Below are 20,975 nucleotides of genomic sequence, written 5' to 3'. Positions count from 1 at the left end.
ATAATTGTTTTTGTAACTAACAATGTATATTATATGTATATCTTTTACAAGATATCGCTCACAATACGCTTTGTTTTGTATCTTTATTTTCTTATATATACTTTTTTTATTCATAATTAATTAAAAATTTTTAAGTACTCAGCAATTTGCAATAAAAGTGTTTAATAAAGTGTTAAGAATTGTTTATTTTTCTTTTTTTTTTTTGTTTTGTTTTGTAGTAAAATAAGTGTTGATAACTGTAACAATTTATGTTAGGAGATTCGTTTGAATCCATAATAATTATTTATTGTATTAAATATTTATAAATAATACAATTGTTGAACTAATATTATTAATAAAATAAAATCATATCTTTTCGTACAATATTTTGCAATAAAATTTTTGTTAAATTGTTAAAAGGTTTTTGCAGAGCAATTTATATATTTATAGTTGTTTTTGTTATTCGATATATTTTAAAAAGAATTAACAATTGAAACTAATTAAAAATATAAATTTATTATAGTAACTCATCAGATTTCCCATATGAAGGGGTCATAGTTCCAAATTTGTGCCCATTGCATTACTTATAGCGCTAACAGTTGTATTTGTAAAACTGTCACATGATGTGGTAGACATCCATTCGAAGTCCCTCAGGGTTGCCTTCGTGTTGAAACGAAAAATATATAAAAAAATATATACAACGTTAGAGATTTATAATAAGTAAATCATTTATTGAAATTCGTGAGATATTTTTCTAATGTTTAGATATCTAATATCTAGATATTGAGATATTAGATTAAGTAAAATTATACAGGCAATCCAAAGAGGATTCACTAAAGTCTATTGTCCAATTGTATTTCAGTATAATAACAAGATGCAGCGTTTAAAACCACCTGAACATTGAGATATGAATACAATCATCATCATCATCATCATTATCATGAGCGTTACAGCTCGGGGTGAGCTTTAGCTACATCAACCAGCTTTCTCTATTCTGCTTTGCATGTGGTTTTTGACCTCCATCTTTGATGATGATATGAATACAATAAAATTTCATTTCTTCTTCCAGTTTGTTCTTGTTTTAAATTTTACTTGTGTTAATGAAATCAAGATTTGTTCGTTTCTATTGGTATAAGCTGATTTAAGCATTTGAAATAGCTTGTTTATTTACATTTAACAAATGAAACATACGACAAATATTTCATATTATGGTAATTTCACTTGTGGGACATTTCTTTTTAAGGGTTGCATTCGAAAATTTTCACCTTTAATCAGTTGATTTATTTATAATGAGCTCTTTTATATGGAAGCATAATGTATGGTAATTACCTTATAAGTGGCCTTAATGAGCAAAACTGGAAACATGGTATAAATTAATTTAACTTTATATATTTCCGTATCTAAAGTGCTATACCCTACTGTACTAAATTCACTTAAATTTTAATTGAACAAATTTATCAAATTACATTTAAATAAAATTGGAAAATAGCTGCTCAGTTCAAATCTTCTTCACAAATAGATAAACAATTCAAGCAATCGGTTTTGAAGAATAAGTAAAAAGGGATCAGATAATTTAAGTAATTGAAAATAAAAGTTTTATTATTATTTATATAAAGAAATATAGTTCTCTGATGCATTTTCTCTCAGCCCCTTAAGCCATTCGATTTTTATACGAAAACTTAATGACTCAACAAGTCTAATCTATCCTATTGAGTGATTACCCCATTGTTAAGGGATTAGAATATTTTTGAAATAAAGCATGTCTGTCATAAAAAGAGACTAAAATCCAGTAGGCACCACCCGATACAGTTTGGAATATAATTGGTAGTGAGTGAGAGACGGTGTAAATCTAGTATCACAGAGAATAGGGTTTCGGCTATCCTGACCGTTTGAGGTTGGTTCTTTTAATAAAAATGACTGTATTCATTTTTTGTATGTGATGTGGAGTTGCATTTCCCAACTGAATTCTGTGCCTTAAAGAACAGCTGAGGTGTTCGCTTCGTTACAAGGAAAAAACTATATCCAAACGTATTACTTCAATTGGTAGCGATAAAATTTCTAAGAATTCCAATGAAGGCATTTATCGTTGTCTTATGCTGATAAGTATGTTTATATTTAATAAAGGTATACCATAAACTCTACTAAATAATGATATTTTCCGTACTTCTAAAGATTATATTGAAAGTATAATATATTGAATTAAAAGTATTCTAACACTTGAAAAGAAAGACTACATATTCCATATGTACTACCATATGGGACAACTATTGCGCAGGCAGAATTATGCCTAGAACTAAACTATGGATGTGTGCGAGTTAGGCTAAGTTGATGCTAAACCAAATGGGAAATTTTTCGGGATTTTTTGCACTGCACACATTTAGCCATTTATCAACACGTATCGACACATCACTACATTATCGGCACAACTTAGAATTTCCCTCATTTAGAACGCAACGTAGCCTAACTCGCACATGACCTATATTATAATTTTTGGATTGCTGAATATCTTAGATCTATAAACACCATCCTTCTAAAATAATTTGAGCCATGCTTTCTGGCTTTGAAAAATTTAGCTTACTTAATATTAAGCCTATATGCTTCCCGCTCTGTCTCACCTAACCGCGGTTGCAATCTTCCATAACCATTTCTATGTGGTGGTTTTAGTGGCTTCTAGTCTCACAGAGTGTGGCTTTCGATGCTACGAAGAAAAAATCTTTACTTGAAAGGTGAAAGGTATAAATCATTGCTTAATTGACGTCTTGTTTATGTTTAGGTCTTTAGTAATTTTGAAAGTTATTTATAGAAGAACAAAGCTTCAGTTATAAAATTTATATTTGGTGTTAAGTAATAATTAGTAAAATGAAAGCTACTTACCTTATGCATTGAATACACAGCAACGACAACTAAAACGTGCATTATATTATGTGAATTCAAATAGAAGTCAACCAAACCAGGAAACCATTTTTCGGGTATACGCATAGCGCCAATAGCACCGCCGAGTATGGAAACGCCATCCTTAAATACACAAAGTAAATGGATTGAATAAATTTCAGTATTTAAATTCTATGAAAGCATAAATTTAGCATAAAGCTTAACAAATTGTCATATAGGCCATCACACTAAATCAATAAGAGTAAGCCTCTTAGCCCCATACGAATATGTATGTAGGTATGTAGGTATGTAGGTATGTTATGGTGCGATACTAGAATGTCAACAGAAATGATATGTACGTACTTAAATATGAGTTTGATTTTTCTGCTAATACCAACTTTGCACTCTAACCTTTTTAAATTATTAATGACTTTGCGAATGCCAAATAATTTGTCAAAATTTCTAGCAAAACCTCAAACACTAAAAACTCTCGCTTCATCAATATTTCATTTAATTTTGTTGCCTCAATAGAACACGGTTCTGTTCTGTTGGCAAAAAGGATTAAACTGAAAGGAATAGTAACACATATACGTATTATGTAGCTACATTTTGTTAAGGTACATCATTAGGGACTTTATTGACTTAATTGCAAAATCTCTTAAATATTCCAAGCCAACTCCATAAGGGAGTGACCTTTTAACACCACAAGGTTGTTGCTGTCGCTGTTGCTGTGGCTGGTACTGTTGCCGGATCCTTTCAGTCGTCTGTTTTTTACACGCAGTTGCTGTGGGGTACTGGCGTCACTTGGTAGCGTCACTTGCTGCTGTTTTTCCCTAAAGCTTGGCAAATATTTACATTTTGATTTAATTACACATTTCGAAAGTGAAACATATTCTCTGCTTGATGCGAGCGTGTACTGTTTATGAACGCGTTCTGTGTAAGCTTTACCATGGCAGATGGTTTTATTGTACTTTTACGCAAAGTCTCAACTATTCTCCTGCCAAATTGTGGAAAAAATTCATTCTGTGATGTAGGTCATTTGTGTTTGGAAAAAAAAGGTATCCTTTCGTTTTACTTACAATATGTACTCATTAAAAAATGAGCTCAGCTTTCATAACTTCAAGTAAAAGTGATAATAAGCCTAAATAAACTAAGGCCTAAAGTATCATTTACAATATATTTTATAATGAATACTGCTAAATATAATTTTAAATAATTTATATAGGTACGTATATACCCGCCTATGTATAGAGAAAGCTTACAGAAGTAATAATTATTTGTGTTATACATTAATTTAACCAGGCAGTTAGGTACTTATTCAAGGAATCTTAAAAAGAAGAAATTTTATTAGATATTATGCAAATATATATATATAAATGTAAGGTTCCGTAAACTTAGTGAACAAATGTCAAGTAAAGTAATTGAAAGATTGTGAGGATTGCGGAGATTAAATATTGAGAGGTGTTTCATTTTATCGATTCATTTTATAAGCGTTCAAATTTCTGTTTACATATATATTATTCTACATAAAAGTAGGTAAAAATCCATATCAAAAAATGATTTTACTATTATCAATCTATTAGCCTAAACTTATGGGTTTGACCGTTTCTGAAATTCTCTGCAAGTCCTTGTAATCCTTTGAGAACTACAAAAAGCTACTGATGCCAACATGTTATCTATTAACTAGTTTTATCTATATAGAATCCAACTAAAAAAAATATATTAATTTGAATGTATATATTGAAATAGTGAATAAATTGTTGTTCGTCAACTAATGCAGGCCTTTATATCTCTCGAGAGTACTATATGTTATGTTATGTTAGCCATAATATAGTTATTAAAATTTTATTCGATTATGAATTTTATGAGACCGTAAAACCTTGCTGGATTATTAAATTTGTTTTTAACGTCAATTATGACGGTTGTGCCTATTTTACCTAATATAAACTATTGTATTTAAAAGAGAAGCTTCAAACAGTAGTGAATTGTAACAACATATTTATTTATTTTTAATTAACTGAATTTTTGTCTGACTATACAGCTGAGTATTGTCAAATAACTATCGTCAGTGGTCTTGAAAATAATTCTTATTTAAATTCTTATTAGTTAATAATTTTTTGAGAGTGCAACTACTGAAGGTCCTGCCAAATTTTTATTTAAAAATAAATAAAAAATGTTGTTGTTATAATTTATTACTGCTTGAAACCTCTCTATAAAATTTCTATGTAATTTTGCTAAGTTTGTAACCTCATATAACTTACAGATTCAAGAGATTAAATTATATTATATTATATTATATTATATTATATTATATTATATTATATTATATTATATTATATTATATTATATTATATTAAATTTTATAATAATTTATTTCATACCATTGTATTATTGCACTATATCGTATTATTTTTTACACTATTATATTATATTATGATATTTTATATGAAACTATATAGTATTATATTACATTATATTATATTATATTTTATAACATTTTATTACATATTAAATTATATCATATTATTTTTTATACTATTATATCATATAATATTATTATATTGTATAATATTACATTATATTGTATTATATTATATTTTATACAATTATATTATATTACATTATATTTTATTATAATCTATATACTATATGATAATACATTATATTATATCATATCATATTATTATATTTTTTACAGTTATATTATATTATATTACATTTTATTTTATTTATTTATACAATAATATTATGTTATATTGCATTATATTATATTGCTTTATATCGTATTATATTACATTATATTATATTTTATATCATTATATTATATTATATTTAGTTATATTATAATATATTATAATTATTTATACTTATATTATTTTATTTAATTAATATTATATTAATATTCATATTATATTATATTATACTTATATTATATTATATTATATTAATATTATATTATATAAGTTATATATATTATATTATATTATATTATATTATATTATATTATATTATATTATATTATATTATATTATATTATATTATATTATATTAAAGAGATCTCAACAACTGATAACCTTGTAGTGTATATACTAACTTTGGAGAACAAAGAGTATGAAATATGTTCATTGTAGCAATATGAAAGCAAAGATAACTTGAAAGACCTCAGATCTGTATTTTTTTTTTGTTGATTTTGAAAACAAGTCTTCATACAAAATGTATTGTAAATTATAGATAGTACGAAACTTCTAGAATACCTTTTGCTAATTTTTGTACAAAGCTGAACTTATTGATTAGTTTTCTTTTATATGTGGTTTGCTGTCTCGCGATCACTTTTTATAACTTGAATGCTATATTTAAAGCTCGAAACAATAACTATAGTGGAGTCAGAGCTTCCGCAATCTCTCCAATTCGGTGTATTTACAATAATAATGTTGAGTTGTTTCTTTTATCTCTTATCATTACTCTTAGCACTGATACCCCACAGACTTCAGTTAAGTTATCAACTGCTTTGATTTTGTCCTATAGTTGGGAAGTACAAGAACTGTCGCTCCACTGTTGGAATGATCACATATTAATATATGAGAACATATAACTAATGAATGTGCCAATGAGGGCTTAAACTCAAACATATTGAAGACCAAATTAATGTATATCAAAGATTTTTATATAAATAACATGATTGTCACGAATTTGTAAGCTACACTTGTATGGAGTTTTCAAATCAGAAGGATATTGGGAACGATTAAAATAATTATCGGAGAAACAAGCAATTCTTTCAAAGTGTGAAATATTGATAATACTAAAACATACTTTTAATGTTTTTAATCTCAAATATGCACAATCAAATATTTAACAGAAAAGTACTTGTAATTATACAAATGCAGTTAAAGGTGAAGTGCTACTAATTTTTTATTTGCTAAAAGCGCTCTACTTGCATTTATTTCAAAAGCATTTAACTTTATTAAATATTAAATAAAACACTGACTTACAACTTCTACCTGCATTTGATTGAACATTTAAAAAATAAAAATAATCAACAATATTGAACATATATGAAAAATATTACAATAAACATAAAAATTTATTTGCCAATAAAATATTTACAATATTCATATAATAAAAATTCTTGCACTTTTAACAGATATTAATTTAATATATCATATCTGTATTTTTTAAATAAATTTATTACAATTTTTTTCTATAAATATTGATTGAATAATATTAGTATTCGTCCAATAAATGATATAACATATAAAAAGTACGAGTAAATTGAAGTATTTTTTTTTGTGTACATTTTACGACTCACTGTATTGAATAAAAAAATTACATATAAAAAATATATATTTCAATAATATTAAAAAAATTAAAAATTATTTATTACAAACGCTATTTAAAAAAATAAAAACAAGATTGGTAGAAAACTTCTGGTCCTGATGAATGGATGACATTGTTTATAAAAAGAACGTTTTTTTCAGGTGATGACTTTCGTGATATATGGCAATAAACAGGGATGGTATTTCGATCATAAGTAGAGAAGTTATGTTGTATATAAAATAATATTTAGTATTAGTACATTAAATATTATTATTACTGAAAATTAATATTTCAGAACAGTAGACACAAAATTCAATCCTTTGGCACGACCAAATACCTTTAAAAGTACAGATTAAATTTATAAGTTATAAATGCAATCTGTCATTAAAAAAGTAGTAATGATCTATTGGTATAAGAAATTCAAACATGGCCACAGTGATACCGAATACTTTCATCATAATTTTCATAATTTGTTTATTAGAAATATGTAGGAATAGTTAATATCATATATATAGATATATATTAAAAGTATATGTGGACTATAGTCTATATAAACATTTATCCATTAAAAAGCTGCTAAAAAATGGGTGTACTACGTTTCTACTTAATCGTTCAGAGTTAACAATAAATTACCTCAGAGGTTGATGATTTTAAGTGCTCTTTAGATACCCATATGCAATTTCATAAAAATGTATTTTTTCATATATATTATATGAAATAATCAAGCAATGAACCAAGTGTGTTTTCAACTACTGCCTTTCCTGTCGACCTCGAGCACGCTATGTACTTTGAATTACCCAATACCTCACGCTATACTTCGATGAACAGGACACTGATACACCCATCATTCCAATCTACAACCATGGCTCTCCTGACTCTGGCCACAGAGTCTATCATTAACCCATCCCAAAGCGCTTGCACAATAACTTCACCCCCTTCCCAAACTCGCCATCCACCTGTGTGATGCCCGGCTTAAATAAACCTAGATCTCTAGGTATTAAACTCTTGACCATTTTTCTCCCCCTTAAATACTGGAACGAAGTTTTCACATTGTGGTTGGAATCTCTTTCATTCTTTATAAGTAATGGTTGCAGTGGGTTAAAATCTGACACTGTGGCTTTCCACCTATTGCCATCTGTAAGTTATGACTGTTAAATCTAATTTTTTTTCCTTTATCTGGTCTATGGATGGATATTTGGAGAAATTTAGATAGAATGTGACTAAAAAAGGTCTTCAAAAATCATTTTAAATGTAATGTTAAACATTATATTTTTAGAATAAATATGGAGTTGAATAAAATTATAACTTGTTGAATAAAGTTAGGTCTTGATCTATATAATGTCTTTATATATCAGACAAAAAACTTTTTAGTTAATCTAAGACAAAGTTTTAAACATGTCAATATAATATATTATAACAATGGTAAATTTATAATTAAATATATAATCATAATTGAATGCAATTCCTACTCCATATTTAAACATATATTTCTTTCGAAGTTATTAATTGTTTAGTCGGAGACATTCACTATTATAATTTTTTATTCAAAACTTAAAAATAAATTTTTTTTATGTTAATAATTTCTTTTTTTTAATATTTTGATTATCATTTTAATCTAACCAATTTTAAGAAAATAATTCTAATTTGTCATAAAATCGTACTACTTTGCAAATTGTTGAGCAAGACTTTTTATTACCCCAAGGACTTTTTTATTATTTCAATTTGGAATGCACAGTACTAATGTCATTTTGATTCCTGAGCAATGATAAAGAGATTAGGAGCACTAAAACGAGGATAAAAAATAACGCAAAAGAAAGTGTGAATTGTTTCTAAAAATAAAAATAAAACATTTTATGTCCTTTTGTGAGAAAAAAATAACAGTCCTTAAAAGTAACTGCATTTAGAAAATTAAATTATATTAAATTAAATTAAATTAAATTAAATGCTCTGTTATTTTTTTATTAAAGTTCAAATGTGACAGAGTTTAAAAGCATAAATAAAAAGTTTAAAAAAATTTTTCAGCGTTTAAAATATAAAACTAAAAGTAAACGAAACAAACACGTCTTTCATTCTATCGATTAAGTTATAGGTTAGCTTAGGAGACACTTTCCTGGCATAGTACAATAGATTTTATAGATCAACTAACGCTTTAAGAGTACGTTTAAATACCCCATTGTTTCTCATCCTTATCTATTATATTAGTTTCATCTAAATGACTTCAACGAAGAATCACTTATCCCAACATATGTTACTTCGGGGTTAAGTAAGTATTTAAGAAATAAAGCCCTCCCCCGATAAACAAAAATAACGCTCTATAAGTTTTTTATCATGCCATGCCTTTACTGTGATAAGAAGGCGTTAGCAGCATTCGAGAGAAAAATTCTTTGGAAGATTTTTAATCCCTTACGCGTTGGCAACGAGTATTGAATTATATGGAATGATATGCTATATGAGCTATACCGCAACATTGACACAGTTAATCGCATAAAAATTTAGTGGCTTCGTTCGATTGGTCATGTCATGTGAATAGAGAAAAGTGGTCTGACTAGAAAGTTGTTTAATTCGGTACTCGTCCGTATATTCGCTGGAAGGATCAGTTGATTAACGATGTGAATGCACTCCGTACAATCAATTGGCGACAGCAACTTCTTACCAAACTGCCTGGTGGAGGCTATTAAACGTGACCAAGAACGACTCACGTCTGTACTGGTAAACTAATTAAGTAAGCAAGTAAGTAAGTCTAAATGACTTCTTGAGGGTATTTGATTCCTGTTAAATTTAAATAAGAAAATTGCTTAATATTCATAAATGATAAATACTATTAAAATTTCCTTTTTAATATCTTCAAACGTCTTTAAAACACATAAAAATATATCGCCAATACTGATTTAAAAAAGCTTTTAAAAATTAACAACCATAAAAATATGTCCTTTTTATTAACAAATTTAAGAAGATTGTCTACAATGTGAATGCAGTCCCCTAAAAATATACCTTAAATTTGATTTCTTTTTTATATGCTACCTTTATTTTTCATTGTTTGAAAAACCTTCATTATCCTTTTAAATTCTATTCTTTTTTATTTCTTTTTTTTGTTTTTGTTATTATTTTTTTTTGTGATATTTTCTTGCGTTATTTTCGCTTGCTGTTTGTTTATTTGTCTGCAACACTCTTTTCAACACTCACCTGCAGGTAAACATGTGACAATGCCACTCGATTTCCTCCCACCAGACCCAGAGTGCGCAAAACTGTTAGAATCGATCGCATGGTGAAGGGCATTGCGAAACAGAGACGGCGCTGCCATGGTGAACTTGCAGTTAATGCCTAAAGTAAGTTAATAAAAATAAAAAAAGGATAAAAAAGTAAATAAAATGTTATAATTTTATGGTTACTTTTTTATATCATTATATATATTTTTTTTATTTTTTTTTTGTGTATTGGTGTTGGTGTTGGTGAGGCTTAGATTGAAAATTGTCGATAAGCGAAATTTTTGCAGTAAAAATTTATTTAAATATAATTTTTCTTTTAGTATTCAAATGCAAATAAATTGGTTGCTAAAGTAACAAATGTCCTTTTTTCATTATTGCTCCGATGAAATAAAAATAGGGTAATTCAAATTTTGGGTGACTTTGTTGTTATTTTTTATTTATTTTTTAATTTGTGTTTATTTTTTCCTTTAAGACATTCAAACTTTTAATTGAAATTGTCAACAATGAATTATTTATCTACTAATAAAGATTGATTAGTAAGATAATATTATATCCATCTGTCAAGAGCTCTTAATGGACATTTTTTGATTCCTTTAATGTTTGTGATTTAATCTAGATCTTATTTCATCTTTATTTAAAATAAAATATTTATAAATAAAGAGTAACCACAGTTTCAGAGGGCATCTTCACTAAGGTAAAGACACCCATATTAAAAGCCCAGAAATTACTTTAGCCCTTTAATAAAAACTGTTATTGATATCTGATAAGTATTTGAGAAAGACATAATCAAGCGTTGACAAAGTAGATGAGTAACATTTTTATTATCTTCTGATGCTCCACAATACGATAGAAGGTAAGATTTATAATGTCTATGCTTACGTTATTGGATAGACGTCAACTCATAGTGGATGTGCACAGTCTGAGAAGTGTAGAGCAATGATAAAGAGATTGCGTAAGACGTCAGCAGTAGTCATTTTAATAGAGCATCTAACCGATTATGTTGCTTACCAATGAAATAGCATCCTACCAACACGGAAATTGTGTCGGACATAGAGTGGCGGGTATTACAAACTAATTGCCAAAAATCTTATATCTGTAGTTAGACAAATATGCTCATTGCGCCATCTATGGTTTGCAATTGGAATTGTTCTCGACGTGTAGTTAATTTAATTAAAATTAAATAGTTTTTCACACATGATATGATTTCTAGGATGGCATACCGCTTGACATTTCTGGCAAAATTTTTCGACCTCATAGTTAGTAGGAATATTCTTATGATTCAAAACCTATGAAGGTCATGACAATCTTTTTGAGAGATGTACGAAATTCCGATATAAGCTAAGCTGTTGTGAAAATATCAATAAGAAACATAATAACTTCTTCGTTGTCACTAAGTTTAAAAATATTCCTGTCAAATATTTCAAAGATATTTAATTGGAAGATTTAGAACAGCAACTTATGTCGAAAAAACTTATGCTACATTGTAGTAGTATCTGCTACTCAGAAAGATAATTTTAGTTTGTGTTCCTCAAAGAATAGATCAGCTTGTTGTCAAGTTTAGAGTATTCTGAGCAAATTTATAAGCCCCCCATTGTAATCGCTTTACCTTTAATCCAATTTCCCGTTTCAGAAACACGAGGTGAAAACTCTTGATTGAACTTTTCACTTTCTTAATACCATCATATAGACGAGGCATAACAACGCAACCAATATTCGTAGCGATTTTATATAAATATTTTAGTATCTGATACTATTTTATGTTCAATCTTGAGCATTCGCAGATGATATGAACGCTGATAAGTTTGCTCTAACTTTTTATTGAATATATTAATATAGAAATAAATTTCAGTGCATAACTAACAACACGTAGATATATTGTAACTATATATTTAATATATTAAAATAGAAATCAAATTATTTCACAATTTTTATAATAAAAAAAATCCGTTTAGAAATATTTGATAAGATGTGTCGAAAAAACAATTAATTTTAAAGCACAAAAATGCTTAATTGAAGCACTTTTACAAATACTGTTTTAATATTAATAGGTATTTTTTGGCAGGGTATAGTTAAAGAAAAGAGCACATGTTTGTCTATTTTATTATTTAGAATAATTTAGAATTTTTTAGATATTTCGTCTTCTGATGTTATACAAATTTGATCAACAGTTAAGTAAAAAAAATGTTAGTATTTTTCAGTGCATTTAGATATCAGTATTTTTATTGAAAACGGGCAATGCCCTATTTTAAGGCAAAAAACTTTTTATATTGTTCTTGATATTATGTTATATAAGTTTTTAAAAATAATTTAAGTTATTATAGCAAAGCACATAAGTGCAACTTTTAATTATAGTCACAAAAACCTGACATTAGTAGAAAGTCTAGAGAGGTAACTTAGTTCTAAATTTATATTAAACATACATGTATACGAAATTAATTGAAATTGAATTCTCTTTATAAACATTTTTTAAGGTGTCTTAAAAAAATGATTGAAATCGAAGTACAAAAATGCTATAATATAGCATTTTAACAAATATTATTGTAATATTCACAAGTTAATTATGGTTTTGGCTACCCCGGCGAGTTAAAGGTTAGAATATTCCCCTAATATGATTATATGATAGTCATATATAAGATGACTAAGTTCTACAGATGGCAATATTAAACTAGTTAAATTCTTTATTTCAGAGTATACTATTAAAGATTTGAAGAGTCTGCCTTGCACTTCTTCCTCAACATTGTTTAAATCGAATAATTCTAGTAACTAAACTTGATTAGTAGATATAAAATTCCGTTTGTAGTTGTTGTTTGTGATAGTGTGAATAGGATTATATAGTTATTTAAGATAGAGTATTAGATATACTTAATCTAGGGGCACTCGATAAATCAATATTTGGAATAATATTATTCTAATTAGAATTTTATTGAAACTTAAGTAACCAAATTGTGTTTAAATATCTCTTATTTATATAAAGTGTAGGAAGGAATTATGTGAGAGAAATAGTGACAGAAGGAAAAAGTTATGTGTTCTTTGGATTCTTATTTAGATTTTAAATTTACTACATGTTTTTGATAATTATATTATAAAATTTTATAGAAGTATATTTAAGACTCACTGCAGTCTTTATGCTTTTTAATGGGTCCTAATCGAGTATGTCAATTCAATTCTTATTATAAAGAGTTTACATAAATATTCAAAGGAAAAGGTTATAAAATAAATTTCACAAATAATTTAAATTAAAAACTCGTAAATGTAAGGGTAAGCTTATCTCTTATTATTAATTATATAATGCTATAATTTTTAATTATGTTATTCGTTACCTTATAAAGGCCCCACAATGATAACAGGCAGTAGGAAGTAATTATTAACCACTTCCATTTATAAGAAAAGCAATAAGTTGCTGCTGTCACCAACGGCAAAGCACCTGAAAGATACAAAGTAAAATAAAAAAAAAATCAATTTTTATTAAATATAATATAAGGATTTTAATCTAAATTTAAGTTAAAAATGTTACAGGAAAGAAAATTGTACTTATGGTATTAATTCATTTTTTAAATATTTTTTTAATGTAAATAATTAAAAGTTACATTTAATAGATATTTATTTCAATTAATATAATTCCTTTTGGAATTAATAATATTTATAATTAGAGCTATATATTCATTAGTTTTCAAAAAATATTTAACAAAATACTTAAAATAATTTATTAAAGTAATTAAGTGATAAACTAAATATATCTAGCTGCATATGAATTAAACAATTAAACTCAATCTACACTAATTACGAAATAAAACTGTTAAACTGAGCTTTAAAATAAATGCAGTCAGTTATAACGACATTGAAGCGATTGAGTCTATCCGATCCTTATAAGCAGTAGTTTAACACATCGACTGATTAGTCCGTAGCTTGACATATTACTAGCTGATACACAGATTAGTAGGTCAACATATGAACAACACTGAAAACCACGTCTCTCCCATTCAAGTGAAAGTGAATCAATATAACGAGTCTATAAACGTGAGCAAGTTCCTAAGTTTGATAGATGGTAAGAAAAGGCGCCCCAAAGATCAATGATGGACACGAATACATGAGATGTAGTACAATTTTCTTCTCATCCACAGAATCATAACAGTGACAAAAATCATAATAGGGTAAACTCAGTCTATAGCATGTCTTGCTAGTACACATTGTCCCATTATCATCATTATGATACCGTAGTGCTCGTTACGTTGTTTTAGATAAAGCAGCTGACTGTTACGTTTCTAGTCTAGTTATAACCAGAAGTCAGATTTAATATTTTCTCAAAATATGGTTGCAATAATCTGTTCACTCTTATAACAATGTCGCTATAAAATTTTGCTAATTATATACCTATGTGTATAATTCAAAACATATTTGGCTTTAAGTAATGGTCGTTATATCGGGTGTCGTTCTAAGTAAATTCTATTGTACAAAATTTAAGTAAAAATCAAAGTACCAGCTAACAGCACCATAAAAGTATATTAAATGAAAATATAATTACGCAAAAACACATATGTCGAAAATCATTGTGTATATATGGTGAAAGGTACTATACATGTAAATTCATGTAAATATTTCTTTTACACCTTTTCACATAATTTTTTAATTACTTTAAAGAAATTAAATTAAATATGAAAATTTTATTTTATTGCCCTGTTAGAAATGTTAAATTTTGCCAACAAAATTTATAAGCTAATAAAAAAAACAACAACATTGCTTGTATTGCAATTTCTTTGCGCTACTAAAACTTCTCCCAAGAAAATGTCTTTGCATGCTTTAAAAAAGGTCAATGTTATACGTTATTACATTAACATAAGCACACACACATACATACAAAAAGTCTTACACATAAGAACCTTAACATTGATTTCGGTATGTGCTTCTGGCTTTGGCGTACGAGTATTTTTGCTACTGAGTGTAATTTATGGCTCGGCTTGCTGCTGCGTTGTCATTCGCCACTAAATTATGCACATTTATGTGTGAAATAACAACAACAGCAATGTTAAATAACAATGTGTATGTGTATGTTGGCTCATTAGACTATTTTTATATGTGTGTGTTGGTGTTAAAATGCCTCTTTTTTATTTGGTTTAAAATGTTAAATAATGTACATTTCGGTCCATACACTCGCTTTGAGCATGTGTAAGTGTATGGCGTGCATGCGACTGTTTTTAATATTTATGGTGCAGGATATCCTTTTAACTGTAATTTAAATGTTGCTTTTGCTATAGCAAATTAAATTGCAAAAATAAACATGCATAATTCATTAAAAATAATAAACAAAGAAAAAAAAATAATTGTAATTAAAATAAATTTTGACAATTTTGGCCTCACATGGCGTATGATTAATGCAAAAATATAGAAGCTCTTCGAAGATTGATGTGATTTGATAAGGGTCTGTCATACTATTTAAGCGATTTTGTTTTTGACATCAAATAATTTTTAATAAATTTGCATTTACACATATTTCAAATTTATAACAAAACAAACAGTTTTTTGTTTTAATATAAATTATTATTATTTTTATAGGCAACACAAAATTAATTCAATGTAAACAAATATTTAAAATATGATTTATTTATTTTAGCAAGTATAATTTTAATTGTAGTTATTAAATATAAATTAAATTAAAATTAATAAATTTGAAATATTTTTGTTTGTGTATGCTTTCATATACAATTTTTTCTGGTTTTAAAAAAACTTTAATTATTATAACAATACAGTCAAACTTCCATAACTCGAACTTCTATAACTCTCATTTTCTATAACTCGAACGAAATAGAAAGCAACAGGGTTAAGAGAGCAATAAACATAGAATTACAAAAAATGTTTAACTCGAAGTCTCTATAAGTAGAACTTTTTCTTTGCAAAATGATACTTCGAGTTATGGAAGTTTGACTGTAGTTTGAATTTTAAAATAATTTTATTGACTATATTTGACTATATTTGGAAAAAATTTTAAACTCAGAAATTCAAATATTAATAAAAATATTTTGTTGTCGACATATAATTAATGAAAAACAAATTAAATTATAATTATTATATTGATGATGATTATAACAATACTAGTTTGAATAAAAGTTAATTTTTGTATCAAAAAAATATATAAAATATGTATAGTTATATAAAATTCATATTGTAAATAGGATAAGATTCGAAAATAAGAAGAGAAGTACTGCAAGTTGAGTATAAGGGCTCAATATTTATTAAGTCCATAGATAATTTAATAACATTAATGATGAAAAATGATTTGGGGCATATGACTTCCATGCAAAGACGTAGCTAGTATTGTACCAGGGGAAAGACATAATAGAAATATGTTTTTGTCATTGTTTCCGTAGTATCTATTTACCATGTTCTACCTTCTAATCGTCCCCCTAGACATGGCTTTAATTCCATGAGATCGTTTCAGCAACTGAATCAATCCGATACATGCTGTTAAGTTCGTACTGATCCTGATCAATGCCAAATAGTTAGAAAGAATATGGCTAGAAATTTCATCTTCTAGATAGAGGTAACTTTTTGTCACATCAGACAGATATATTTAGTTGATATGGAATCCAGATAAATTTAAATTCTAAGCTTTTAAATAAAATTCATGAAATTAATAAATCTAATATTATTGTATTCTTATTATTTGGTATTCTTATAATACAAAGAAACCATAGGTAAATCATGGAAAAGTTGGCAATATATTTTTATATTTTATGCTATAGCTATAGCTACGGTTATTACGAGGTCATTTTCATGAATACAAGCGAAAGCAGCCTACTGAAGTTTTGATGTGATGTTGTCCGATGCTCAGTTTAGAACTATGAGAACAGACATAATGTCGAACTTGAGATTGGAGATTGAGATTAAAATTGGAAGTATGTAGACTATGTCTCTCTTGACCTGTTGGGGCAACATCAAATTAATTTCTGTTTCTTTGTGGTAAGAAGTCATCTTATATCAATCTATTTCTGTGGTTAGTCAAAGGGGTATTGGTACAGAAGATTTATTAAAAATATAATAACGATCATTGTGCTCGTTTCCTGCTGTTTCGAATAATCGGGACCCTAAATCACAGTTACTTGGAATTGCTACATTCGTAAATTATCTTAGACAAAAGAAATTAAATTAAATCAAATCAAATTAAATAAAATTAAAATAAGTTAAAATAAGTTAAAATAAAAAAAATAATATAAAATAAACTAAACTAAAATTTAATTGACTTGAATGCAATTAATTTAAATGAAATTGAATTATCTTAAATTAAATCAAACGAAATTATATTATATTAAGTTAAATTGAATAAAATAATATTAAATTATATTAAATTGAAAAAAATAAAGGTTTGCGAAAATTAAAAGAAGTAAAGAAAGTTTAAATTTTGACAATGTTCTTCGCTTTTTTAAGTCCTTTTCACATTCGTAAATATTCACACATGCCAGATTCAATTAATATGCGAAAGAGGAGGGCATTACCAGCAGCCTCAATACAGAAGTGATAAAAAGTTTTATATAATTTTTTATTTAAAATGCATTCGAAAATTATCCTTGATAAATCCTTGTCCAAAAAATCCTTTTTTTTGACATGATGTATGAGTTATTTTTACACTGACAGTTTTAAATCCTTACTTCCAATATATTAAATGTTTACATTTACAGTATTCCGTTTTTTTTTTTTTTTGGTTTATAACTATTGGATTTATATAATTTGTTTTCTTTATATTTATTTTCTTAACTATAATCAGATTTTCATAATGCCATTTGAATGGTTGGCGATATATACTTTATTCATATTTGTTTTTTCATTTTTTACGGTACATCATTTTGAGCAGTTAAATCGAATAAATCCTTTTAAAAAGGCAGCTCAAGGCACTTTTAACACCAAGCAAAAGTGTTTTACTTAAAGTTTATGCTTCACACACACTTCCTTTGGGGCAAATATTGTATTCAACCACATAAGCGGCACCAGCCATAGTTTTGGAGGGAAATAAGCTTTCCCACAGGTTAACTCACACTGTCTGAACTCACAGGTTATACAATCATCCACAGTTATTTTGTCTGCTCCTTAAAAATAACCCAAAAGGATCTTAACAAGTTTTATGTTTGTGTGTTAGGAACTTATTTTCTGCAATATTTTACACTTTTTTTACACTTTTTTACACTTTCTTACACTTTCTTACACTTGAGATATACTACATGAGTGAAAAGGTGAAATATTTCAAAGAATCCTAATGTGTGTTTAGATTGCACAAAAGAAAGCAAAAAATAGAGCAGAAAAGTAACGATTTTTAGGATTTCAAAGAAATTTTTCACAGTGTTCAAATCAATGGATAAATAATGCAGATGGACTCTCGTTTTCCTTTGGCAAATGCAATACAAATATTTTATTTAAATTTCACTGCAAAATTGAGGAAAATCGCATTGCATTAGCCTTTAGGAGCACATCAATCACAGACTGTGGGATTAAATTTGAATTTCGCTTTCATAAATTTTATTTTACTACCAAATCCCAAGTGGAATGAGTGTAAAATGAACTCTTCAATTACTATACATGTACTATATATACATAGAACATTTCATATTAAGTGAAATTAATTTGACAACCAAAATGTTGGTTTAAAATTATTTTTATTTGCGATTTTAATTCACTTGAGCTTAGCTTAGGAGTAACTGAACTGAAGGTCTTTGACGTAATAACATCGAATCCTTATAATTTAATTTTAATGCCAGTAGCACACGTGTACGTAATTACTAAGCAGTAAATATCAAATAATTATTTAATCATTTCCTTAGGAGCTCAAATGTTCATTATTACTTCATCAGGAATTATTTTCCTTCGAGTGGAGTCAAGCAATGGTGGCGCTGTTGGATTTTGCACAAAATTAAAAACAATTGCAAAGCAAATTTAGCTCACAAATGTCAACAAAGTCAAAGGAATTATACTTTAGTTTATATTGTATAAATGTTAAGTGGATATGACACATTTATACAATACATATATAAGTTAACATACATCTAAAATAAGAAAATTGAATTTTAGATTAGACTTGTATGCAATTTACTGATAATATAAGAAGTCCTTGGATTAGGACTTCTTATTGCATTCTTATTACTTTTTATAAAATAAATACTTATTTTGTTTTTATGGATATAGATAAAAAGTAATAAAGTTTTGAAAAATCAAACACATTTATCTCTAGAACTGTATTTTCCTTATATTGTACAACCCAAGCCGTTGCTTTTAGTACTCGTACTAGCATAAACCCTTATCGTAACCACATGAACCGAAATCAATATCTTAAGGCCGGTGACGACATATTCTTGCACCAAAAATATTTTTTTAATATTCTTCATTAAAAGATAGAGTAAGTAAATTTAGCGAGTGTTTCCATTCTGAGACATCTATTGCCCATTATGATCTTAAAGGTAGCACAGAAAGAGGAGTACGTAACATATTTGGTCTTCCCCTTGACGAAAATTAAGAGAGACAGTGAATTTATCAGTGAAGAAAAGATTTCCTTTACATGAGTGAAATAAATAAGTAAGTACATTTTCAAAAAAATTAATATTCTCTTAATGTCAAAAGCAATCTTAATCATTGAAAACATTGAAGAGTTGCTAGGCGACAAGACAAATAGAAAAAAATTTAGTTCTGATTACATAGAATAGCATCGAGTGCCTGAAAAATCACAGTAATGCTGAACAAAAAAGATGGAAAAGGAGAGAGAGAGATGGAATAGGAAAGAGAGTTAGATAGAAAGGGAGAGAGATAGAGAGAAAATGAGAAATACGTAAAAGAAAAGTGTAAAAATAGAACATCTCAGCGATATTGTTAGGAAAAGTTAGCACATGTTTATTGAGTATCAAATATGCATTTTATGATATGACCAATATTATAATAGTTATTGTTTTTGTACTCACATACATACCAAATCCACAATATAAAAACAAATTCGATCAATCCGAATTTCTCTTAACAAGTTAGCTAGGCATATCAAAGTCCAGCTCACATAGGTTACTGAACACAGGGACATCTCGGACAACTGTGAGTCAGAAGAGCTTGCCAACTGTAGGCACTACAGTCACATCACAAATAAATTCGAGCAATCCGAATTTCTCTTAACAAGTTAGCTAGGCATATCAAAGTCCAGCTCACATAGATTACTGGACACAGGGACATCTCGGGCAACTGTGAGTCAGAAGAGCTTGCCAACTGTAGGCACTACAGTCACATCACAAATAAATTCGAGCATTCCGAATTTCTCTTAACATAACAAGTTAGCTAGGCATATCAAAGTCCAGCTCACATAGATTACTGGACACAGGGACATCTCGGGCAACTGTGAGTCAGAAGAGCTTGCCAACTGTAGGCACTACAGTCACATCACTAATAAATTCGAGCATTCCGAATATCTCTTAACATAACAAGTTAGCTAGGCATATCAATGTCCAGCTCACATAGATTACTGGACACATGGACATCTCGGGCAACTGTGAGTCAGAAGAGCTTGCCAAAGAAGTCACTTTGCACACAAATATTCATTACTCAGATATTAGTCTCCCACTTGGAACGGCCAAAATGAAAATAAAACAA

The 20,975-nt window shown here is 27.7% G+C and overlaps 1 protein-coding gene across 2 annotated transcripts in view; it reads right to left on the bottom strand.

Moving 5' to 3' along the window:
- Positions 1-456: 456 nt before the first annotated feature.
- LOC119682802 (flocculation protein FLO11) overlaps positions 457-20,975 on the bottom strand; it is a 69,485-nt gene continuing 48,966 nt past the window's right edge. The window contains exons 3-7 of one of the 2 annotated variants that reach the window (XM_038096312.1): positions 13,691-13,794; positions 10,348-10,485; positions 6,840-6,848; positions 2,854-2,994; positions 457-639 (exon numbers count right to left, since the gene is read on the bottom strand). In XM_038096312.1, coding sequence (XP_037952240.1) covers positions 532-639; positions 2,854-2,994; positions 6,840-6,848; positions 10,348-10,485; positions 13,691-13,794 — 500 coding nt within the window. In that variant the 3' untranslated portion in view covers positions 457-531. The remainder of the gene's footprint in view (positions 640-2,853; positions 2,995-6,839; positions 6,849-10,347; positions 10,486-13,690; positions 13,795-20,975) is intronic. The other variant, XM_038096313.1, reaches the window with a different exon arrangement.

The sequence above is a fragment of the Teleopsis dalmanni genome, chromosome 2, assembly GCF_002237135.1.
Source record: "Teleopsis dalmanni isolate 2A chromosome 2, ASM223713v2, whole genome shotgun sequence".
NCBI classification, from domain to species: domain Eukaryota; kingdom Metazoa; phylum Arthropoda; class Insecta; order Diptera; family Diopsidae; genus Teleopsis; species Teleopsis dalmanni.
This window is presented reverse-complemented; position numbering and strand designations above follow the sequence as displayed.